At 37.9% G+C, this 26,539-nt stretch overlaps 1 protein-coding gene across 2 annotated transcripts in view; it reads right to left on the reverse strand.

Moving 5' to 3' along the window:
• C4B (complement C4B (Chido blood group)) overlaps positions 1-26,539 on the reverse strand; it is an 876,141-nt gene that overhangs the window by 532,216 nt on the left and 317,386 nt on the right. For both annotated transcript variants that reach the window (XM_044083184.1, XM_044083183.1), the window contains exon 17: positions 20,460-20,666. In XM_044083184.1, the coding sequence (XP_043939119.1) occupies positions 20,460-20,666 (207 nt within the window). The remainder of the gene's footprint in view (positions 1-20,459; positions 20,667-26,539) is intronic.

The following is a 26,539-nucleotide window of genomic DNA, read 5'->3' on the forward strand; positions in this document are numbered from 1 at the left end:
AAAATGTTTTAGGTTCAGCACAGCAAATCAGGGGCAAGGTAATTAATTACAGCACAGATTGGAGGAATGAAAACAACGACATGAGACATCAGAAGGAATCATTTATACAGTGTCTTCAGTCTAACACTGTTATAGTATTTTATTAATTCTGCCATTCTATTTTTGAGACACTCATAAGCAAACTGAAGGATGCCAATACCTGCAGATGACAGGAGCTCTCTATATTTATTTGTCAGTGCCAATGTTTCTCTATATTAATAAAGCCAAGCAAAGAGCTTTTGTTGGGTACATCCTGAATAGGTTGTCATGTGCAGGATATTATGATATATTCCAGTTGTATACAAATTCTGCATTTATTTTAGATGAAAGCATATTTTTCCTTCATAGGTTCAGAGGTACTTATTAGGCTATTGGTCTGTGAGGCTATTAAGACGCCTAACCTAACCTTACATTCCCATGGTAGCATTTAGCCCTTATATTCTGCATATAAATAACCAAGATATGATCAAAACAAAGATATGCTGGAACATTTACATGTCCTTGCTATCCATGAGGACAGGAGTTCTGAACTAGAGATGACTTTGTCGTTATCCATCCATTGATCCAAATTATACTTAAATAGATTAAGAAAGCACTTTGCTTTATGTAGAGTGGAAAATGGATGCTGCTATCTTTTTGAAGTTGTGAAAACCAAAAATTTCAAGTGACCACCACAGCTAAAAGCATATGCAGTTTATTAAAAATAAGGCAGGATAAGCTTCTTCAGATCCATATAACAAACATTACACCCAAGTTTAATATCTTAACAATGATAAAACAACCAATAGAAACTGATCAATAAAACAATTAAGTCACTGATCTGATCTACACTTCTTAAGAACAGGTTTTAAAGGCATAGTAGCATTGATTCCTGGTAATTTATCTGCTTGTATTATTGCTATGCACTGCATTTCAGCTAGTTCTACTCTGTTGTTAAGATCACCCCCTCTTTCATTATCTGATATTGGTTGCAATACAGTAAATCCAAACATGTGCCCTTCATTATTGAATATATGCTTAGCTAAAGCACTAAAGAGATTAACTCATCAGTAACTTAATTGGGGTCTATATTAGATGAATGAAAGTTCATCTTAGCGAACGATCTCATGAGCGAATATTGCGGAACTCGAAACTGCAATTGTGAGATCGCAGTACAGTGAGGATGGGAATATTTCCCTTTCCTCACTGTAGTGCGATCTCGGACTTGGAATATATATTGAGGGGAGGTTTGGGGGGTGCAGTCCCCCACAATTGCAGTTTTGAGTATCTGAATATTCGCTCTTGAGAGCGTTTACTAAGATGAACTTTGTTCATCTAATATAGACCCCTTAATTGTGAGCGCTTGGAGTTTTTGGTTTTTACATTTGCATTTCGTTCTCCTGGATGACCTTTGGATGCTGGTGTTTGCATTTTTTATTCTATCTTTTTGAAGTCGCTATTAATGACAACATATTTACATTGTCTCTCCACCATACTTTGTCCTTCCTCACACTGGTGCTGAAGTCTTCCTAATGGTTTCTCCAGTATAACACATGTATCTCTTGTCACATCCAATGGGAGATGGTGTCCCCATCCATATGTCTTCTGTTAGTACTATCTAATCTAGATTTCCAACTATCTCTATCACCTGTAAGCATAGCACTTTTCTGGTTTCCTCCAATGTAAGACCATAGAGAACTTGTATTTAATAGATATGCGCTCTGTTTGTTTTTTTTAGTTGGGTCTTCTTTCCAGGGTGATCTGTCTCTGCCACTCTTCCTGTTTTTTTTTTTATCTAGCCACAGGGTACATAGTTGCGGCATTCAATCCAGGACTTACCTACTTCCGTTAAGTGGTATAGCTTCACCCATTCCTTTCCCCAATTCTTTTCTAATTTCTCCAAATCTTTTGGGTTTTTAATACCATGATGGGAATGGACCCCATTCCTTAGTCACAGTATGATTAAAGTTCATGAATTTAGTATTGTTTCAGTCTTTGTTGTTAGCTAAAAGTGGTCTTCCCAGCACCCGTAATGTGCCCAGTAATGACTCCTGCAATTCGTATGGGGTTACATGGATTGGTAACATATCTAAATATGATTGTAAATTCTTTTTATAAGACCCATTGCTCCTACTACTATTGGAGCTGTCTGGGCATCTTTCTTCCACATTGCTCTCATTTCTGCTTGCAGATCCTGGTATTTAATGACTTTGTGTCTCTCTGTAAGCAAGACACTATAGTCACTGGATATGGCAATTTCAATAATCAATGCTACTTTTGTCTTCTTTTCTTGGACCACTATATCCGGTTTTCTAGCGTCTATCTTTTGAACTGTTGGTAATGGGTGATCCCAAGTGATGTAGACTTCATAATTTTCTATGATGCTTTGTGGCTCATATTTCCAGTGCTATTCAGCCACTTCGATACCATAATGTTTGCATAATCCCCAGTGCAACAGTCTCTCCACATTATTATGCCTTTCAGGATACATACAGTCATTCTGCCATTAGTGTGTTGCAACCATTAACAAAGTATTTGACTGTTTCCAATTTGGTTTTACAAATCCTACATTTGCCTGTTTCTCTCATATGTTCAATGGACTTTGTAAATCAGCGTGTATATAGCCCACTGTCTTGGGCTGCCAATATTAACCTGTCATTTCTTGGTTTGAATTCTCCTCTCCTTAACTATTCCTGCATTCGTTCTTGATCAACATGAGGCTCTTCCAGAAGTTTCTATACTTGCAACTATAATTATATTTTTTCCACATTTCTTGCCTTCTCCTCTGGCCCTTCACCTTATATTCTTACTTTTGTTTTTTGACACATTCATTTGCTGCCTGTTTTTTATCTACTTCTGGTTTGATTTCCATTCCTTCTTGACATCGATATGCTTCTGTTAAATTAAGCAGAGAAGTCATTTTAGATTTATTCTCCTCATATTTCAAAACTTTTACTACATTTGGAGCTTGTGACGTCAGTAGATATGTGTGGAGTCCCACAATTGCAGATCTATACATGTAATCAATTTCAAGGAGGCACATCCCTCCTTCGGAATGGGGAATATATAATCTTGGTATACACTGATTTTTATAAATCATTTGGTGAACATGAAGCATCCTCCTTGTTTTAATATCTAATCTATCCAACACTTTTTCTTGCCAGTCAATCACTCCAAAACTGTATGTTAGGACAGGAAGAGCAAATTGATTTATAGCTTGGATCTTGTTCCTAGATGTCAATGCTGTTCTCAGGATTAATTTAAGTCTTCTAAAGTATTCCTTATTGAGTTTTATTTGCATTCGTTCTTGCTTTATTGCTGATCCTTATTCAAGTCCCAAATATTTATACACTCCCTCTTGCTCAAGTTCTTTTATATCACATTCTTGTCCCAAACTGATGTTTTCCTGGTGCTGTAGTTTTCCTGTTTTAAGGGTTGCTTTTGCACATTTATCAAGACCAAATTACATTCTAATATCATCTGAAAAATTTTTGACAACTTGCAGCTGTGCTTTCAGTTCCTCATCTGATGATCTATACAGTTTTAAATTATCGACAAAGAGAAGATGAGAAGTCATTAGACTTTGTTGTTTTCTAGGAGCCAACTTGTAGCCATGACCTAAGCTGTTAAGTAAACAGCTTAATGGCTTAATGGCAAGGCAGAATAGCAGTGGTGACAAAGAGTCACCCTGTAATATCCCCCTCTGAATTTTTATCCCTGGGATAATAATCTGTTCTTTATCATGGCTTAATTGCAAAGTGGTCTGCCATTGTTTCATGATTCATGTAATGCAATCAGTGTATGGTGTATCTTATACATTTTAAGCACTCCTTTATGCATGAATGTGGGATACTATGAAATGCTTTTTTGTAGTCAATCCATGCCATACTTAGATTCTTCCCCTTTTTACAGTTCTCCACTATGACTTTATTTAACAACAAACGATCTTTTTTTCCATATGACTTTCTTTCATTGGCGTTTTGTACTACTGCCATAATTGAGTTTTCTTCTAAATGAGTATAAACTCTGTAGGCATCAATTCCCGTGTATAGTTTATACGTTGCCAGAAGGCAAATTATTGGTCTATAATTTTTAGGGTAGCTTTCAGGTTCACTCTTAAGTAACAGCATTGTTTTGTCTGTTGTTAGCCAGTGTGGTGTCTGTTCTGGGTGCGCATATAAATAGTTCTTACTCATGCCTAAATCCTCCTGCAAAGATTTTAATATTTTTAACCAAAAGTTAGGTAGTGCATCTGGGCCTGGTGTTTTCCAGTTAGAGGCTTTTCTTAACTTTGTTTCAATCTTTCTGGCTGTTATTTCATCCCATTTCATATCCCGTACCTTTAAACTTCTTATATTTTCTTTTACTTCTTCTATCCATTTTGCATCTTTGTTAGATTCCACAGGATCATAGATACTTCTACAAAATGTATCTACTTCCTCTTTTTTTGGAGGTCTTTCAGTTCTTTTTACCTTATTTCCCAATTCTCCATAAAACCATTTGGGACATCAATAAATAGCTTATTTTGTACTTTTCCCTTATATTTATCTGTGTGTCTTTAAGTTTTTTCACCTGTGCTGAAATTTTTAGTTTGTTATTTGTGATAGTGCATGATAGATCCTGGTCTGTTCTAATACTGTGCATTGCTTTTATCTCATCTATCTTTCTTATTAATTTTGTTGATCTGTTACCTCTTCTATAGTCTTCTAACACTGACACTTCTTGTTTTAACTGCTTTATAGTTTTCTCTATTCTATACTTTCATGATGGTATTCAATTTATCCCCTTCCTTTCCCTCACTACCCTGTGTTCTTATGGTAGAACTTTATCAGTTATTAATTTAGCAGCACAGTAGTATATCCTGTTTACTTCTGTTATATCACATGGTTTCTATCGACAGTCCTAATTACTGCATTAATTTCTTTTAGCAGACGTCTTACTTTTTGTGTTTTATTGACCTACTGCAATCTATTTCTTTCATTGATCTTAATATATCTATCCATGTCCATTAAATCAAGCAACTCTTCTCTTAGCTCATTTTCTTCCAAACTGAGGGCACATCCCTTGTTTTCCATTTCCTGTGGGGATTCTATAGAAAGTTCTATAGCATCTTCCTATGGCATATTCTCTTCAATTTCATCCTGTGCCATCCGTTACTCTGTCATGTTGGAACTCACTGGCCTATCACTCCTCAACACTGACTGCATCAGAGTTTCTACAGTTTCCTGTTCCTTTCCTTGCTGTCTAGCTTCAAGTGGACATTTATACTGGTTTCCTGTGGAAGGCTCCAAAATATCTTGATATGGCACCTGACCAATTGCTTCCTGTTCCACTGGTTTCCCCTTAATTTGGATACCCATTGCTCTATCCTGTTGTACTTTCTGCATTCGATTTTCTACACTGAATCCTTCCCTTTGCAGCTGCTCCATAACCTCAATTTCTATTTCTTTGATTTCTTCATTACAAATCTCTTTTTCTACTTTTCCTCTTAGTCTTCTTATTTTTCTACTGAGGGTAATCCTATAGCCACAAATAGCATATCAATCTCCTGGTCCTTAGTGGCTACCTGAGAAGCTATATCAGAGGGACTAGGAGCAAAAGTTGGATGGTGCGAGGAACCAGTCTTGGTCACAGCAGAGTCACACACTTGGTTCAGGTAGTGATGGAGCCAGTTGGACACCCAAACACTCCAGAACAACTTTCTTCTTCTTGCAGACAGGGGAAGCAAGAACTGGAGAGATTGAGAATTGTTCCATGTTCATACTAGAAAGGAAGCCTCATTACCAAGTAGTGGAGTCTGAGAAAGTCAGTAAACCTTCTGAAAGGAAATTAAGGTTCTGAAGAAAGATTTTCCATCACAGTCTTCAAAACTAAGGAAAGGAACAAATTACATATAAATAAATGGAATTTGTGGGAACAATACATGCAGAACAATGTTCAGGAAGAGAAATGATATTTAATGGAAGGCAGGAACTGAGCAACTTATGTAATTCTGGGCTGTCATACAGTTGTTGTCGAGAAAGAAAACGTAATATATCATGTGTGTAAACAGAAAAATGTTAATACAGTTTGCTTTCTTTTCTGTCAATGTATGTGTGCCTATATCTTAAATGATAACGTAATAAAGGTGCTTAAAAAACATAAGTAAAAATTCCTATGGCAAACATAAAGTCTCACAAAAAAGTATTTCTTTGCATAAAAGTATGCAACTCACAGAAAAGAAATGCTGTTTATATTCAGAAAATGCATGTAGTAGAAAGTTTTCCCAAGAAGGGTACTTATCTGTCCAGCCCTGAAAAGATTGCTTGGTGACCATCCGTTCCATGAATCCAGTAAAGGTGAAACAGTTCGGCACCAAGAAAGCACCAAGAAAGCAGTAAAGTACACAAACTACCTTTTTTATATGGCTTTCCTTAAATTAATGGCAGTTTGGGCATGTGAAAGGTGCTCTAAAGCTTTGAATGCTGGCTGGCGGTTATATCTCAGGCAAGAATATAACCCAAATAGCTTTGGATACTATGTGGGTGGCCATGGTGGTGCAGCGGTTAGCATTGCTGCCTCACAGCAAGAGGTTCTCCGGTTCAATTCTCGGCTGGGGTGTCTTCCGTGTGGAGTCTGCATGTCCTCCCTGTGGTCGCCTGGGTTTCCTCTGAGTGCTCTGGTTTCCTCCCACATCCCAAAGACATGCTGAAGGTGGATTGGACACTCTAAATTGGCCCTAGGCATGAGTGTGTGTGTGTGTGTGCCTTCTGTGGAAGGTTGGGCGCCAGGCTGGCAACTCAACACCTTAAAACTCCACTGCCAATCATGAGCAGACAGGTGATCCACTGTGGCGACCCTTAACTGGGAAAAGCTGAAAGAAGAAGAAGCAGCTTTGGATACTACAACACTGATCTTAATGTTGAACAATTTGATTGGCTCCTTTTACAAAACACTGCTGATTTCTATTTTTGCCATTTTTTTGATGGGGTAGGGTGTCCAGGGGTGTTTTATGAATGATCAGGAGGGTGGTGGTAAAAGGTTATCCTATAGCTTTTTCTTACTGCCTCTCTTACCCAATTGCCCAGTGTGATGACTGTCTGTGCAGCTGGGTAGAGAGATAAGTTGTCTCCATCTTCCATTAGAGATAAGCAGGCAGGTATGCCTTCAGGAATGATGAGACTGCTTGACCAAAAACGGTCCACAAAATCCCTGGTTTTCTACACCTTCTTGACCTCTTCGTTGATATATGTTGAAGGGATTGCTTCTGCTATAGCTACCCCATCTGCGGTTGATTTGGACACTTTCTGATTTCTGTTATATGATATTTGAGAGTGTCATATCTAACCACTATGGCAGAGAGCAGCTTACCTTCTTGTTCACATCTCAGTAATCTATCTTTTACTGTAGGCTAAAGAGGGCAGAACCATCCTGGGGTGTTGGTGAAGGATGCATTAAAATTGTCAGAAAAAGCAAAGCCAGGCATGACATCACAAGGTAATGCCTGTTCCCACTGCTGTAGTTGCTCCATCATCTGCATTATGTAACAGCCACATGAAGAGATTGGTAATATTCAAGATGGAGCCCACTCTAGTCTCAATCTGTTTTCTTGACTCATCTGTGGGTAGCTTCCACAAAGAGTCTAAAGACTGTTCTGTTAATCTCTTTGGAAGCAGTTCATGTGTTGCATAGATTAACAACCTCAAAGCAAAGTACCTGAGATGTACACATACCTCTCCATTCTATCCAACTTTCTAGACTCCTCGTTAGGCAGAAGGACAGCAGTTATCATCTGAAAGCTTTCATTTAGTGGTTTCCGCTACAGTCATCGAGAACTTCAGAGGCCCTTTGAACAAGTGTTGCCTATCTTTTGAGGAGGACAAGAATTTTGACTGGCTTCCTGGAAATAGTCTTGTTGGAGTCTGTTTCCTACCATGCTTTTCTGGTGGCCAAATCTATAAGATGGTCAGCAAGAAGGACTACATGAGGTACAGCGAGCATAATGATAGCATTGAAAAGCATCTCCTCATTTTTAGAAGGGGGGGGTCAGTGGGCTAAGATCACATATGGTATATTGATTCATAGATTTTGCTTAAAATAGCATCTTCCTAAGGATAACTGGAGGGGACCTGTCTTGCTCATCCAAGTCAGTGTCAGACATTATGGACTCTGTAGAGATGTCTACATGCCTTCTTTTGTACATCCTTTTCCTGGGAATTTCCAAGGTGGGAGGCTAGTCTGACTTCCCTGAGGAGTCAGGTGTAACCTGTGCTGGATCCTTGCATCTTTCCATTCTGCTTTGTCCCAGGGACATCTGATAAATGAGCAGTAGAATTGATTGATGGGTGCCAGCAGGTGAAGCCAACACTAATGGAGGCTCTGTAGGCACTCACAGATGAGTGGTAATTGTCATTATTGAAGAGCCTTGAGAGATGGAGCCACGTCTCTCCCCACCAAAGTGATTATCAATGGCACAGAGGAGGGTAGACCCCACACCAAGATCTGGAGGGCTTCAAAACAGAGGTCTGGACCATGAATTGAAGACAGAAGACTCTGACAACAAGAATGGCAGAAAAAGAGTCAGTACTGAGGACTGTGCCACAAACTCGATATTGAGTTGTAAGCTCTGAGATTCTCTTGGCTTTGAAGATATTAGCATCTCATGAATTGGATGTGAAGGTGTTAGTAGCAAACTTAAGCTAATGGTTGTCACTGAACACACAAGTTCCTTTTGATGTTTCAGCTCAAAAACAACTGCTACCAAAAGAAGGACCATGAAATGAGCAAGCAGCGGTGATTGTTGGCTAAACTGATCCACCCTAGATACAGAGGGGGATGGGTGACAACCCATTTCAATGCATGCTTTTAGGAAAGCCCTCATCATTCTGTCCCAATAGACATCTGTAGCCCTGTTAATGGACCTAGCAGACTAAAGAGAAGAAGCAGATAATGAATATGATGTTAGGAATAAGAAGAACTCCTATCCAATGGAGTGTCTACTCATGGGTTTTCTTGAGGATCTATCTGGAATTGCAATTGGTTCCAAAGTAGATTAACTCATAGGAGAAGTCTCATACTCTGATACTGGTGCCAAAGAAGGATGTGCTAGCATCTACATAAGAGATCTGGGCTGATAATGAACCAACATCTTTTGTTTTTTTATTTTCCTGTGTTCACTCTTTTTATCTCTCTCTCTATTGTTTTCTCATTCCTTGTCTTTATCTTTCATTTTGTTGGATTTGTCTGATGACAAAGTCTGAGGTCAAGAGGAAGGAACGCCTAGAAAATAAATATATTTCTCCTATCTACTAAAGATCAAGGCCCAAAGACAATACAAATGGCACAGTCTATAGTGAGATGATCTGGCTGCAGGCACAACAAACAGAGATCAAGGATGTCCTCACAAAGGATCTTGTGCCCACACTGGTCAAATTTCCTGAAGCTACTATCCATGAAAAAAGTACAACAGACAAAAGCAAGACTAGCTATAATAACTTCAACAACATTAACAATATTATTAATATCAACAAAGTCCCACACATAAGAAACCCCTACCAAAAACATAAATGTTCATCAAATGGCAAAGGGAAAATAAAGTTTAACAATGAGACTATATTGTTATCCATTTATTTATTTTATGGATTAAACCTTTATAGGATACATGACAAGGAAACATCATGCCTCCTGTCTAAATGCCACAAAGGAGTTTAGGGAAAAAATATCTTTGTCAAAAGTATATAAAAATATAGGATAGTTTTGAACTAAATATCGATAAATTCTAAAGGAAAAGGTCTTCTAAAGAGCAAAGAAATTATAATTTATGGACCACATAGCTGCCAGGCATGAAGATCCATCAAATCGCTAATGGCAGCAAATGAGATCTAGGGCAGTTTCTGAGGCAGCTTGAGACAAGGAGCACTAGCTGCCAGATGAGATCTGACAAACCAATCATGTACTATTAGTAAGATCAGACAGACTGGGTGAATTAGAATCTGGATATTCTTCTTGATGATCGACTTTCGAGGATTCAGCTACTATCCAGATGCCTTACTTCCATCTAAAAATATTGCTTGGATCAAAAGTTTCATTTTCACTGTAAGGCCTTGTAATTGTGATTCATGCTTTAGTGCTAATTTGTCCTGACTACTGCAACATTCTCTGCATTTGATTATCAGATGGCGAGTTGACCCACCTGCAGCAGCATCGCAATTTATGACCAGGCTGTTAACGAGCTCTCCTTAGATGTGCCGTATTATGTCTGTGCTGCAGGATCTGTATTGGTTGCCAGCTGCAGCAAGATGTGCATTTAATATTCATTCTTTTACTTAGCTACCAGGTCCTGGATGACCTGTTCCTGCTTAACTCCAAGAGCTGGTATAGCCCTATGTTCTGGTTAGGTACCTCATCAGGAGAGAGGCTGCTGGCTGTTCCAGAGACCAGATTAGAAACTTCTGGCAGGATTAACATTGCATAGCTTGGTCTTATCCTATAAAATGACCTACTTTCCCCTCATGCAAGAATGTGAGCTGGAGTCTTCCTTGAGGAGGTTTCTGTTTATTTCCAGGTCTGGTAGAGGCAGTCATTCAGTCTTCAGAATGTTACATTTTTATTTATGTTTTATAAATAAATGTATTCATGCATAAATATATCTACATTATTTGTTTTATCTTTTGCTGCACAATTTTATTAGATCTGATTTGTTAGATTCTTAACATTCAGTCTGTTGTTATTCTATGTGCAAAATCTATATGATTTAATAATTTTAATTACTTTAAATAAATAATATTCCATATAGGATCTAGGGCAATACTTTTTTTAAATTATATTACTAGAAACATTGTTGCATTCTGAATGAACAATAAGTACTGTTGTAGTTCCTAAGTATATGTTTGTTTGTGTCTTTCGGCTTTTCCCGGTTAGGGGTCGCCACAGCGGAACTCCGGTCCGCTAATGATTGGTAGTTGATTTTTACATGGCGAGTTACCAGCCCCGATGCACAACCTTCAACGTAGGTATGCCCATTCATGCATGTCTCCACACAGAAGACACTCTAGCTGAGAATTGAACAGGACAACGTCTTACTGTGAGGCGACAACGCTACCGCAGCACCACCACCGTGGGTAGTTTCTAAGTATATAATGAATGAAAAATTGTCAGGTTGCAGTTTATTTTACTTTGTAAACATTGCCATGTTGTTCCAGTTTACTTTTACAGACATTGTGAGCTCTTCTAAATTGCATGCATAGTCAGCGTACAGTTTAAGCAATCCCAGATTGCTAATGATTGGAACTGATAATTTATGTGAAATAATAAAAAATCATGCATACTTAATATCTGTTATTCAAATCTGCTATTAAACTAATTCAATACACATTTTTCAGAAACACACAGTGGACTATATCAGTTAGAATGTAAGCAGAATGAATTTTTCCCTTTATTTCTACATGATCCCAGATATTATTTGGGAATTATTTGTGTTTGGGTGTAGGGACAAAACAAGAAAGCACTTTCATTTTTTCATTCTTAATTCTACTTTTGTATATCATAAGTCAAGGTTGAATCTTCTTGCAAAAAAAAACAGGCCACGTATAAACAACTTCATTACTGTTGCATAATAAAGAAGTGTTAGAAAGCTATAATTTAGATGATTCAAATCATAACTACTCAACTGACAAGAATGTATACTTTTAATTTACAATGTAGTTTTACAGCTTAGGCTGTTTCCATTATAAAAGCATTGCACCTATGTATGTTTTCCAATAGAGCACCTTGTTGATGCAAACACATTTTGATATAAAGCCCCAGCAAACTTTCCCTGGGATTAAGAAAGGGCTACCGCTACTGGTAAGCCCTAACATTGGAGGCCAATTACTGTTAGATACCCTTTTTGATTAATTGACAGTCCCACCACAGTAATGTTACATGTTTGATGGAATCGCTGTTCTAGGCCATCTTCACAGATGTGCTATATGTAAACAACGCATTCCTGGAGAGTGGCTAATGCTAATTAGCCATGTACTTTCCCCTGGAAATGCCTACAAGAAGTGATTTGCACAGCAAGCAATTTGGAGAGTCATTTGGCTATGTAAATTAACATGGCCGGCCAAGTTAATGAATATGGCCAAGATGCTGTCTTCCCCCATTATAGTCAGTGGGGGAGAGCGCATTAAAGGTAAGGTCGGCTAAGAGGTAGTGGAGATATAGTGATGGAGAATGTATGAGTGTATGCATGAATTCTGATGAAGTCCCCTGTTTAGGGATAAAAGCGCTTAATTTTTATTTGATGAATAAATTATTTGACAAATATTAACCTGATGTATAAACTGTTTCACAGTGTGTGCTGTTGGCTGGTTATTTCATGAAGATTTTAGTTTCTTTTGGTTTTATTTGGTACATTGTTGGTTGTACGTATGACTGTGGCACTGTGTGTGCATGTCTGCAGTGGTATGAGCATTCTTAGATGATTCTTTGTGTGTGTGTGTGTGTGTGTGTGTGTGTGTGTGTGTGTGTGTGTGTGTGTGTGTATGGGTGAATCGGTGAGTCTGTCTGTAAGTGTGCTCAGTGGTGTGTGTGTGTGTGTGTGTGTGTGTGTGTGTGTGTGTGTGTGTGTGTGTGTGTGTGTGTGTGTGTGTGTGTATGGGTGAATGTGTCTGTGAGTGTGCACAGTGGTGTGTGTAATGCCCCAGTCACTACATGATGGTGGTGGGTAGAGAATAAGGCTTGAACCCTGTACCTTGGGCCCAAATGGCAAGAGCCTGAATTCCCTACCCACCACCATTTGTAAAAATAATGCAGATTTTTGGCTCATATTTGTTCTTTTCCTCATAAAATCTGTGGTTTCTGTATTTTTGGTTCTCAACACAGCCAGTTGTACAGTGGTGCAGTGGTACCATTGTTGCCTAACAGCTACAGGTTGTCTGGTTTGATTCCTGGCTGGGGTGCCTTATATGTGGAGTTTGCATGTCCTCCCTGTGTTTGTGTGGGTTTGCTCTGGTGTCCTCTCATCTTACAAAGACATGTCTGGAGTGTTTCTTCCTCTGCCAAAAATTGGCTTTTGTTTCAAATCAGACTTTCCTGGTTAACAAATGTTAAATAAATAAAAATGACAAGCACTGGAATTTCAGACTTCATATTCTTCAGAAAGTACATGGTAACACAAAACCTATTATTATAGTAAATTTGTAAGTTTATAAGATGGACATTTGAAATTTGTCCCTATTCTTGGGACTGTATTCCCCCATTATTGGCTTCATCCAGATTTTTTGTGCCAAGGTTGAGAGCTATGGTGATAACTGAACTCACTGAATATGTTTGGGGGCTGTAGTCCCACATTACTGGCTTTGTCTGTGTTTTTGCTAAGAGGTTTTGAGCTATGGTGAGAACTGAATTCACTGAATATGTTTGGGGGCTGTATTCCCCCATTATTGGTTTTGTTCAGGTGTTTTGTGCTAATATGTTGACAGCTATGGTGGGCACTTAATGTAGCCATTTAAGTTTCAGTCTTCCTCTTTCATAAAATAGATGATTGATTTGTCATAGTGGTATGTTGCTCTGACTGTTTTGCACAGGGTCCTGGGTTCAATGCTTGGCAGTGAAATATATGGTGGTAACACAGCATTTTATTCTAGCAACTTTCCAATATTATACAAGCAATGTTTAAAATGTGTCCCTGTTTTTTGGTCTTTTACCCCCCCCCCTAAATTTTGGCTTTTTCCAGATTTCTTGTGCTGCAATGTTCAGAGATACAGCTGAGTGTCAAGTAGATTTTACAAGAAGCTGAGAGCTGCACGGGAACAAAAGTTTAGTGGTGCTTATGCTGAGTTTGCTTGCATTGTTAATAGCACAACAGGTAGTGTACTTGCTTTTGATGCAGAAGGCTGTGGGTTCTACTCCCACAGTAGGTAGATGCATTGCTGATACTGTACTGTATTGTAAAGAGGGTGGATGCTGCAGTCCTTTTCGGTGAAGATACCTAGTAACTCTGAACCTGTTATCAGTTTGCCATCCATTCACTATTGCAATATTACTAGCTTATCATTTTTAATGAAACATAGGCAATTTATTCCTCAAGGGCAACAGAGACTTTATTTGTAGAAGAAACATTGACATATAAAGTTGTTTGCTAGTAGCAACCTCTTCATTAGTTACATGTTTTTTTAATGTGGAATTATTTAGATGACTTTTACTTCTTCAGAGATTGTGCATATTTACTGATACTAGTGGATTGTAGAAGTTTGAGTAGACTTTTATGATAGAAATGTACTGAATTGGGCAGTTTTGTCATTATTTGTGCTTGCATTTTTTTTATTGTTTACTGGAAAAATGTTCTGAATTGGGCAGTTTTGTCATTATTGGTGCATGCATTTTGTTTCATTGTTTACTGGAAAATGTTCAAAACAAATTTAAAATGCCCTCTACAACTACTATATTGTGCAAGGAATATAATGTAATAAAATCAAAAAGGTGTATCAAAGACCACGTGTATGTTTCACGTGCAAGGGGCCTATGATTTGAAAACAGCCCAAAGTTAATCTTTATCTGTCACTGGCAAAATGTATTTTCTTTGAATGTGGGTTTCAATGCTGTTTTAATGAATGTGAGTTTCAAAGGCAGAGAAGTTTTAATGCTAAGTCTGTTTTCATTGTGAGATTGCATTGCTTTGTTTAGCAGATGTCTTAGTGTTTGTGCTGTAAAATGCAAAATAAAACTTTCAAATGAAGTCCAAATCATCGTAGAAGTAAATCAGTATGCAAATTAGTGTTTATGGTAAATGGGGTGAAATAGCCAAGTAATGGTTCATTGGAATAGCTGAAGGGGGGGAGGCTCCATTCGACCATGATTTTGTGAGGGGGAAGGGCTGCAAACTCAAAGACAGCCCCGGCTGAACTATACCACTCAACTGTCCAGATTTTCACAGAATGAATAGATTTTTGCTTCTTATTTTTGGTTTGTTCCTCATTAAATGTGTGGTTTTCTGGCAAATAATTTAGGAATTAAGTCACTAAATAATGACAGACACTGAGTTTCAGACTTCATAACCTTCAGAAAAATGCATGCTAAAGCAAGACCTGTTATTCTATCAACTGTCTCAGTTTATACAATTTTTTGTACTGTTTATAAGTATATTTGGCCGTGTCCAGATTTCCTGCATTAACAGGGTGAGAGCTATGTGCAAATAAATTGCTTTAAAAAATTAGGCATATCCAAACCTCTGAACTGTCCCCAATTTTAGCTCAAAATGTTGCTCTTCCCCTAATAATCCCACCGCAAAATGGCAATTTTGGAAGAAAACGTGGAGGGTTTACAATTAAGAAATAACTGTAATAATCAGAGTTATAGATTACTTTTATTTCAGAAATGCATGCAGATTTTTTTTATTTTTGTCAGCTGCTCATGTTAGCAGTACTAATATTAAAGTGTCCCTTCTTTGACAGGTTCACAGCTGTATTGTGTGGCTATTTTATATTTTTGCATCACATTTTTGGCCCATTTTTCATAAAATTGTGTTTTTTTGGCAAATTAGTAGCAAATCATTAAAGGCTGAAGTTAGAAAATAATGACAGACATTTGTGTTTCAGATGTCATACCCTTCAGAAATTCATACTAATGCAGGACCTACTACTCTATTACCTTTCTAAGTTTATAAGAGCAATATTTAAAATTGTCCTTATTTATGGGCCTTGTCCCACTTCTGTGTATGGCTTTGTCCAGATTTCTTGCTCTGAGGTTGAGAGGTATGACAAATGTGTCAGGGCAATCACAGTCAGCCAGAGACATTTCAAATTGTGACATACTTGTTGCACCCCAGTGCCTCATGTAGTGTGACTCTGGATGTGTCCAAGCAAGGCAAGGAGTAGTTATGCAGTGTAAATGTGCAGAGTATCCCCCCATTCAAGGTAAACACAAGCACTTCAGTGGCTTTTCATCTGTCCTTGATTTTGCAGAATGGTCTGGTTTGTCATATTTCTGTACTGTTGATTTATGCTTATTAATCAAAGTGTATGTTGCTCTGTGTTTAAGTAGGAATGCTTTAATGACCATCAGGTAAGCTTGTCTGAGATCATAAGATGCAAGTAAGCTTTAATAAGCATACTGTTAAAGAATTGCCAACACTGAAAGCCTTTCTGTTGTTGCCATGCAGAGAATACTTAACTAGATAATGTACAAGCCTTTGGTGTTGAAATGCATATGACAGTATTTGTAATAAAGGACAGGATTACATTATTTTAAGAAGCTCATTACACTTGTTGGAGACTTCCAGTCATCTCTTCAGGCTTTACCCGTAACCTAAACAGAATGCCAATCATGTGTGGTCTATAACCTGTACAGTAATACTTTAAGCAATTTATCTTGAGCTTGTTTCTTGTTTGCTTTTCATTTTTTACTTTGATCATGTTTTCCCCATGAAACAAGTAGATAGTTGTCAGACAGCAGGTCTTTTTTGGATAAGAAACATTTTTACAAGTGGGGGCATCACAGAGATTTCTGCTTTCAGCGTGTTACTTGGTACTTTAATAAAACTGAATATAAATTATAATTAGAACTGCAGTGCAAGGAGAAGTGGTTTGAGTTGAGTGCTACTTGTTTTTCTTATACTTGATTTTGACTGGCATTCCAGTTGTTGTGTCTTTTGGCTTTTCCCGGTTAGGGGTTGCCACAGTGGAACTCCGGTCTGCTAATGATTTGTAGTTGATTTTTACATGCCGAGTTACCAGCCCTGATGCACAACCTTCAATGAAGGTATGCCCATTCATGCATGTCTCCACGCAGAAGACACTCTAACTGAGAATTGAACCGGACAGCGTCTTACTGTGAGGCGATAACGCTACTGCAGCACCACCATTGCAGATTGTGACTGGCATTCCAGTAATGTATTTAAAAAGTAATTTATTTTTTCATGCCTCACAACCTTTTTGTTTCCATCTGGATATTAAGTAAGCTGTCATGCAGCCAATGCATTGAAATATTTTTATTCTTCTACACTTCATTTTGTCTTGATTGGACTCTCATAATGATGGTTTGGCACCCAGGGTAACGTATTTAATTAAAGTTAGTTTTTGTAGTTTTGAGCATAGCTCCTCCCCTTTCTATTTGGTCACACCCCTTCCCATTGACCCCACCCATTCTGTTGTCTCCTGCAGCCCCCCTTTGATTTGAAGTCACCAGCTACCACTGGGTATGTGTATGTTTGAATATCAGCATGTGTGTGGGAGACTGAATAAGGGGATACCTGTGCCAGCACGATACAAGGGCTGCCAGTGGGTAGTTACCACTAGAAAGTGCTGTTTAGCACTGGTGGTAATTACCAGTGATCCAGAGGTGTACAGATGATCTGATAACAAGGTTTTCCTATTTACGCTAATCAAATCTGTGAATCTAATTGTGTGCAGTTGTGTAAAATGCACCTTTTGGCCACTATAGCTGATGTTCATTTTTGGATTATTTATGAATCCCAGGCTTTCTTTTAAGCTCGCTCACAAATTAAAAAATCACAAATGCAAGCATCCACAAATTCAAAAGCTGGGCTTTTTAAATGTATTTTAGAGAGCGGGCTACATTCTCTGCATGTTCTTTGGGAAAACTTTATCTCTACTTCATTTTATTTTATTCCCTACCTCAGTAAGTACTACCAAAACTGAGTCATTGCATCTCATACTCAAGGCAAAAAAGAAAACTTTACATATTCTGACTTCTGAAATGATTTGCAACTATCATTCTAACAATCATGATGACAGAAAGCATATTTTTTTACTTTAATAGTGACTGTCCCTTCTCTCCCTGTTTAATACCCAGTATGAATTAAATATAATTCAGTACTTTGTAATAATAAAGTGATGCTAATACTAAAGTTTCTTTATTTTCACTTCTTCATTGCCCCCTATTTCCTGAATTCATTGATTACACATATTAAACCACTACTCCTACACTTTACAATCAGAACTATCCAACAGTCAGAACTGACAAGTGATTGCAGATTAATAACATTGTAGGCACTACATACAAACGGGAGCAAAATATCAAGTCTCTCACTAAATTATCTTATGTAATATAGGCTACAACTGATATAGTTTTTCCCAAAATGGTTTCCTTACAAGTGCCAACATTTTTTGTACCAGATGCTTTATAAAGATCTACTGCAAGAAATCAACTACTGATGTCCTGAGTGCAAATTAATTGAGCCACATTAGTCCAAAGTAAGATCCTAGAATATACATAAACCCAGACACAACAAATTTTTTTTTTATTTTGCAGATAGATAGCAAACCTACCAAACTCTGCATGTGAGGGTCTTTTCTCCCCATACCCACTTACTTAAATATGCAAAATATGAGGACATACAATGGGGAAAACAGCTGTCTGGACTGGGATCTCACAATACACTGAATTAATATGAAGTATAATGGGAGACTTGTAACTTCAGGGAGTTGGGAGCAGGAGGTAATGATCACCCACTCCATGGCTGAGTACATGTATAACAACTCTTTTACAAAGATGTCACCTATGCATTATATGCTGTATCATGATACTTCACAGGAAATATCAGACATACTTCATTTTCACAAACATGATCACTGCACTGCCTTGATTCTGAGTGAATATGAAAGACAAGCATTCAAATCCACATTTTTGACAACATTGAATTTATTCACACTTTACTGATTACGTCATTATCGTACAGAATGTTTCTGTGTTAAAGGTCAGTGAGGTTTTCGGAGTATTTGAATGATTGGATTGACTTTTTGTTTTTTACACCTAATCTTTCACCGGAAATGGTTCAGTTTTTATATCAGGCATTTATAAAAGTAAAAAACTCCTCATAAATATATCACTAACCAATATGATTTGAAGTAATTGATCTCATCAAGTCCTTAAGGCATACAACTATTTACAGTTTACATAAAATTGGTTGGTGATACTTTGAATTTTATTGGTGGGTGACAATTTGTGGCAGATTTTTTTTTAACTTTATAATTGTCTGATTTGGATTTTTTATTGGTTCTGAAGAAGTTCCTTTAAGGAACAAAAGTGCGAAACCTCCAATAAAATGTGTATTTTGAATTTTGTATAACCATCTTTTTGGGGTTTGCAGTGTGGGTTCCAGCATTTTCTGCTGTATTTTGTACTGTTCTACACTAAAACAATGAGTGAGAATGTCACTGAAAAACCAATCAGTAAAAACAAAATGAAAACTCCAGCAAAGCTAGAACTTCCACTGAGTGACCCCCCTCCAAACGCACATGGGATATATGCAAATGATCCTTATGAACATCAGGTGCTTCGGCTAATTGGTAATTCTGAATACCCATGACTTGTTTCATCATTTTACTGGACAATTTTATGCCAATAAAGCCAAACCCCACTAGCTGTGGATATGCATATTTCAGCCTTGTTTTGACCTTGTCAGCACAGAACAAGCAGAGTGTTTGACTAAGCATTAGAAACACAGGGCTGTCATACCCATGTCCATTATCATTAGAGTCACTGCAAAAATATCCCAAACAACAAACTAAAAAAAATGAGTGAGAAGTTCACTGAAAAACCAATCAGTAAAAACAAAATGAAAACTCCAGCAAAGCTAGAACTTCCACTGAGTGACCTCCCAAACCTTTTGTATCAGAGGCACATGGGATATATAGGTTCATAGGTAGGTACTAGGCTATTGGCCCTAGGGCCTATATAAGCCTAGCCAAAAAGGCACCCTGGCTTTCACCACCCAAGAACATTATTTTCCTGTGCCCCTGTTGAGCAGAGCCACAGAAGTGATCCCCGGGGTGAATTTCCTATCTCCCATCCAATCATCAAGATTTTTCTTGAAGAGTGCTAATGAGGAGCTTTGTTTGATACAGATAGGTAGTTTGTTCCAGAGTATGGGAAGTCTCTGGGACAGGAATCCATCCCTCCAGCATGTTCTGTTTATTGTGGTGACAAGGTTTGGTCCCTAGTGCGCGTAGCTCAGAGGGATTCCCATTCCTGTTCCCATTCCTGAGTGGTTTGTAAGGAAAGCTGTTACAGATGCAGCATTCAGGCATCTAATCACTGTAAATAATCCTGACGCTGATATTCTTTGAAAAACTAAAACCATGTGCAGTGCTGTCTAAAGTTTCTCAGCTTGAAGACTAATGGAGATATATAACTCTGATGTTTAACTCACCAAAACCTATGCAGCTGAGCCCAAAAGATCACTTCAGCCCCTAACTAATATAAAATTCTGAGCTTACTAATCCTTGGGAGAAGTTATATTAGTTCATTTGGTTTACTATGCTTAAGCAAATGCACTGCTATGAGTTAGCCCTTGATGAAGTAAACTGCATCCAGCAATATAAACTTATGATATAATGTGTGTAATAATTGCAATAGTTATAAACATCATTAGCCATACGGATGTCTAAGATATAATTGAGGGTATGTTTTTGATATATGCAAGAAATAAATGTAGTAAAATATATTAAAAAAATCCTCACTTCGTGCCAGTCCTGGAAGATGGATTCTTCTCTTCCTCTCTTCCGCTCTGAGCTTCTCGGCATATTGGCAACACTCTAAGAAAGCTTTTTTGCAAACAGGATAGATAGGTTTGATTCTGCTTGCCCGCTGTTCACATGTTAGTCTCATTTTAATCTGTGCCATTCCATCACTGCAGCATTTCTTCACATTGTCTGGGTACTCGTCCACTAATGGCGGAAAAGACAAAATGAATCATCTGTGCATGGTGAACCTTAAGACTTTATTTGTTAGTATTGTCTTTCCTCCCTTACAAATGGATTGCATACAACAGTAAACTTTTGACATTATTTCCTGTTATTATCATAAAACATTTGCTCCCCCTCTCTTTTGCAAGTTCATATTTCCCACTCATTGTGAAACAATATATCCTTAACTTACTTATTTCCTTTTTAGGGGGACAGTATTCATGTAGTACATCATGATTACGCTCCAATACTGGGACAAAGGCAAGTTAGTTTATCACTAATCTAAAGCAAGACCTGACATTAACAATGCTTAGAAAGGTTCTTAATTTATAAACACCTTTCTAAATGCTGTTAATATTAGGTCTCACTTTAGGCACTAAGTACTGACAGTGCAAGCCTCTAATGAGAAAGACAGGAGTAAAAACAGATTTGTTTTTGCCTTGCTGAATATACCTGTAAACTTGCCCTGTCCCTTGTAAATTTGTTCATTTTCTGGTTAATCTCTGAGAATTACAGGCAGTAATAAATGTCAGAAACAGAGTTTCATGCATCTTATTGTTCAGAAACACATATTGATGCAAAACCTGTCCTCCCATTAACATTTAAGTGAATTAAACAACATTAAAAACTTTGGCTGGTTTTGATCCTTTGCCACACCCACAAATGTTAAACAAATAAACTGATAGGTGATCTGCCACTGTCTGTTTAATATTGCAAGTTAAGGGCTTTACCTGCTTTCAAAGCCGGTGAACACTTTGTGCTTTTTTTTTCTGTAACTGGAATTACTTGGAACAGATAAAGCTCTATGTACTACAAAGAATTATGATTGTGTCTCTGATCATAACCTTTAATTATGCATTCTTAACATGGATGCCCAGATTTACCTCTCGAGCTTCACTCATAAGCATCTTTGCAAACTATGGCTGAGATTGATACCAGAAACATTCTAGTTGTAAAATTCAGCTATCAGCTTGAAACTAGCATGGTCTAGAGTGCATTATTTGTATAACTTAATTATAACTGAATATTTGATAAATATAAAGCAGCAGAGTTAGCTATAGAGCTTATTGTTCAGGATTGAAAACTATAATTCATCCTTCCCACAGTTTTGCTACCTGTCTCTAGTGTAAGCTGAGCTTTACACCTACGTTAAACAGCTACCTTAAATGACATTGTTTTATTCTGTTATTTATCCCTTACCCCTTATACACTGTAGTTTTGTTTTCTTCTCGCCACACCAGTTTTTGCTTCCACCATCTTATTTCTGAAAATTTCTTCTAGCGCCTTCTATTAGCCTTTGAGTCATTTGTGCCTTCACATTCTCAAGAAATATACCCCTTTGTTATCAGAGCCACCATATACTCCATTTCTGCTCTTCCCTGCACTGACATTACATTAATTAACTCTTGTTTAGCTATGCCTCCCATCTTCACAAGTCCTCCTCTTTTTACCCTTCTACAGCTCTATGACTTTACTTAATTCATCTTACATTAGTGAGTATATGTCTCTCACCTACTGGAAAGTATTAAAGTAAAGATGATATCCTGTCTCAACTATGTATGTGAACCACTATAAATGTATGGGATCTCCCTTATCAGTTAATAATCTCCAACTATTTCCTATTCAGTTAATAATTTCCAACTATTTCCTGTGTGTATTTTAGAAAATCTTGAGCATGCGTGCATATATTGTTGAACAAATTTCCATGTTGTAATAATTCACTGTATTTATACTTGTTATGTATGTCTGGAGCTTTTCTCCCCGGGAATCCACAGAAAATGGACCTATATCCAGTCAGACTTACCCGATTAACAAATGTAAAATAAAAATAAATAAAAATAAACATTAGAAGTGAAATACTGTAGGTTTGTTGTTCCACTTAACATGAAGATTGATATCTCTCATAATTAATGCCTCTTACTGATACAATGTGGAGAATAACCCAGCCTTGGCCTAATTCTTCCACTCTTCACACTCGTATTTTTGTGGTTTAAAAGCAGGTTACATAAATATCTGGAGTTTTACAAATAAGCCTTGACATACTAGAAGTTTCCCATGCTACTTCACATAATTAATGACTGTTGTTTCTGTTTCATGGCTGAAATGCTACTTATATCTCTACCATAACGCTAAGCTAAGTTTAAGCATAAGGAAATAATGGCATTGGCCTTCGGTCAGATGGAAGAGTCTGTTATTGATCCCAACATCAACTGCACTGTCCCTTTGAAGCAGAAAAATATGTTCCTGGCTGTAACCCAAGTGACCTAGGTTTGACTAGAGTCACAGCTGGTGAGGAAGTGACAGGGGCAGGAAGGGAGTGGAAGTCAACTTGCCCATCCTTGGGGTGGGAGGCAACTCATCTTCCTGCATTTGTAACACCTGCAGGAGTGTAGGAATGCAGTTACCTTGCATGCAGCAAGGCGCCTAGTGTAGCCAGCATGCATAGTGGTGAGCCACTTATCCAGGAGATTGTGCATGCACAGTAATATCCATGGATCTCCTCAAGTGCAGCACTTTTGGTACATACAAACTTCCGAGAAGATGTCAATAGGGTGGTCTGCTGAGCTGGTAAAGTGGCCTGCTTACTGACATCTGACTTTCACCTCCACCAAGGAATGAATGGGACAGCAGGTTCATGTGCAAATATGGGAAACAAACTGTTTCAGTTGCTTGACAGAAGGTAGAGCTACTGGGTAGGTCCTTCAACCCCCCCCCCAAAAAAAAAAAAAACTACAGCTTCATTTCTGCAGCTCTTGACCTTTCTGGCAGTGATTATAATTGCCATTTGGTGTTATCTGTGCCTCGTGACCTGGGGAAACGAGTGCTCTCTTAAAAAGGTCCCTTTTAATAAATTACTGCTCTTGCTTTAGCAATCCTTCCTTCCAGATTCATCCTTTCTCACATGGTAACAGAGAAAACCTTGTCCAACATTGTCTCTGGTAATCACACTGCTTGTGAATGGATTTTATTCCAGTCGTCCCAATCTATTTCTATTGCTGTACATATTCTTGTTGAACAATCGGACAGACTACTTTAAAGGCTACCTAATTATAGTAAACTAATTGTACGTAACACAGTAATGCCATGCAGCTGCACAGCAGCTAGAAATAAGTCAGGCAAAAAATGCAAACTGTTACCCAAGTCTAGACTTCTAAGCATGAATAACAAAAATGAGATAATAAAATCATAACTTGTTAAACTAGCACCAAGAAGATGCTCAGAGCAATAATTTTAGAAAGTATTGGTAGTTACGCATTAATAACAATACAAGTAAAATGCAGTATATATATGGAGTGTCATGATCATAATCATGGAAAAATAGGTTTGGTAAGTACCTTTCTGACATTTTGTTAAGTCTGGCATTTGTTAAGTATATTTCAGCAATGCTATGCTCTATTCTTGCACTTTGGCATTAACAATGGTCAGCAGCCACTACAGAAGAACAAGAAGCTGTTAGACATGTCAAACTTCATTTAGAATGTTTTGATAAATAAATAAATATGATTATGACATGGTCCAGGACAAATTAAGTAATGCAGGTTAATTTAATGCATAGCTAACTTGTTCAAAAGACAAAAAAAAAATATATATATATATATATATATATATATATATATATATATATATATACACTCAGAAAGCTGTCCTGAAATGTTGACTAACAAATTTTTGGAATATTTTTTTTCAAGTAAGAGGTAGGTTCCCACACTGAACAACAAAGTTACTTACCGCTCAGTGGAGAAGATACATATAATTTAGATTATGCATAATTCGTACAGCTTCATTTCCTGGGCTTTCTTCCTCATTTACCCTTTACTTGTAGCCATCTTTGCTGACAATCAGGATCAGTCATGACAATTCCTTTCCATGAGCAGTATAAAGTCCAAAACCAATAGAAACCCTTCTTGTGTTCTGTAATATAAGTTATTGTCCACTGAGGCTTATCTTAGGAATATCCAGGCAGAAGCATAGGCTACTGTCTGCCTTTCTAGGAAATGTTTAAATTTAAAAGTATTATTACAGCTAGGTCTGTTAGGCAAAATTGTGGTCTGTCAGTCATTCAGTTTTATGACTGTGTTAGGAGAACTTGACAGGAGAGTATCATCAATGCTTGTTCAACTGGACTTCACCAAGCCCTTTAACCTGATCTCACACAGGCATGTACTAGAGAAAATAAAGAGGCTGGGTATGATCAGTAGTAAGAAAGGGCCATGATATATGCTGGAAGGGTAGGGTATAGATGGTTGTGCTGAAAGGAGAATTATCAGGTATAAAGAAAATATCTAGTAAAAGTATTGCAGGGGTTCATTCCAGTATGATTGGTGCAACAGTTAGCATTGTCGCCTCACAGCAAGAAATTTTCTGGTTTGATCCTCGACTGAGGTGCCTTCTGTGTGGAGTCTGCATGTCCTCCCTGTGGTTGCATGGGTTTCCTCCCACATCCCAAAGGCATTCTGTAGGTGGACTAGACACTCTAAATTGGCCCTAGGCGTGTGTGCGTGCATGTTTGTGCCTTCTGTGGAAGGTTGAGCACCAGGCTGGCAACTCGACACTGTAAAACTCTACTGCCAATCATGAGCTGACAGGTGATCCACTGTGGTGACCCCTAACCGGGAAAAGCCGAAAGAAGAAGAAGATTCCAATATGATTGGTTCAGAAGATTTTATGGTATAAACAGCAAGATCATTCCCTTTGCTAAAGACACAAATATATATACAACAATGGAGGATGGAGAAGGAGCCAAATAAAGGATATATAAAAGATATAAAAAGGGTGATTAACTAAGCAGGGAGGTGGCAGTTGAGTCTCATTGTAGACAAACATGAAAGCACTACTGAGCCTTCGGTTTGAATTTTTTTCACCTCCATAAGCAACAAGTTTCGCACTACTAGCCACATTGAGTTATTCATTAGCTCTCATCTTAGCAAATGTGTCTGCTGCATAACATTACACTTTGAACCAGTGTCTATTTTAAGCTAGGTAGATTTACCATTGATCTGGACAGTACAAAATACTTCATTCTTTGCCAATAAATATACTGCATCAACCTTTTCACCAATTACTGATACACCATTTATGTAGAAAGTAGAATTGCAGCTCTCTATATGTTCAACCTGCTTTTTTGAGTGACCCTTCTTTATAACTGTGTGATGTTTACTTGACTTGCAAGACTTTTGAAAATGGTTCCATTTTTTACTCTTGTGGCATTGCTGACCACATGCTAACATTTGTTTCTTTTAGACTCATGATTGGTACCACAATTGCGACAGTTAACAATAAAGCTGGATTTGGGTTTTGCTGATTCATGCTTTTACTGCACTGAGCATGCTCCTTTCTCACAACTTACTGAAAAACTCTGCGGTTTCCCAGGTGAACCTGCAAGGGCTATAGCTGCCATGTGCTTAGGCCTGCTTTTGCTTGTCACGTGTTGCATGTTGTCTACATTTGCTCTGGAGCCTGCTGAAACCATGCTCTTATCGTTTGCAAGCATACTTGTATACCTTTCTGTAACTTCATGGATTTGACAAATCTCAATAGTGTTACTCAACATTAAATCACTGTCACGAACAAAAATCTTTCTCACAGCAGTACTATTAATACCACACCAAACCTGTCCTTTATCAACTCCTCCAGCCCTCCCACCTCTCATTCAGCAGACGTACAAACAAACATTCTCTGACAAAATATCCCAAATCACAGTTCTATCCACCCCCTTCCCCATGGATCCAGGCTAAAACACCAAATGTCTCTTCCTAATTCACAAGCATCAGTAATCATTGATCACAAGCCACAACACACAGCTTCCTGGAGATGAAAACGGCAACATATAACAGCTGCAGCCACATACACCATGT

Source organism: Protopterus annectens, chromosome 9.part0 (assembly GCF_019279795.1).
Source record: "Protopterus annectens isolate FY-2018-M chromosome 9.part0, PAN1.0, whole genome shotgun sequence".
Lineage (NCBI taxonomy): Eukaryota > Metazoa > Chordata > Ceratodontiformes > Protopteridae > Protopterus > Protopterus annectens.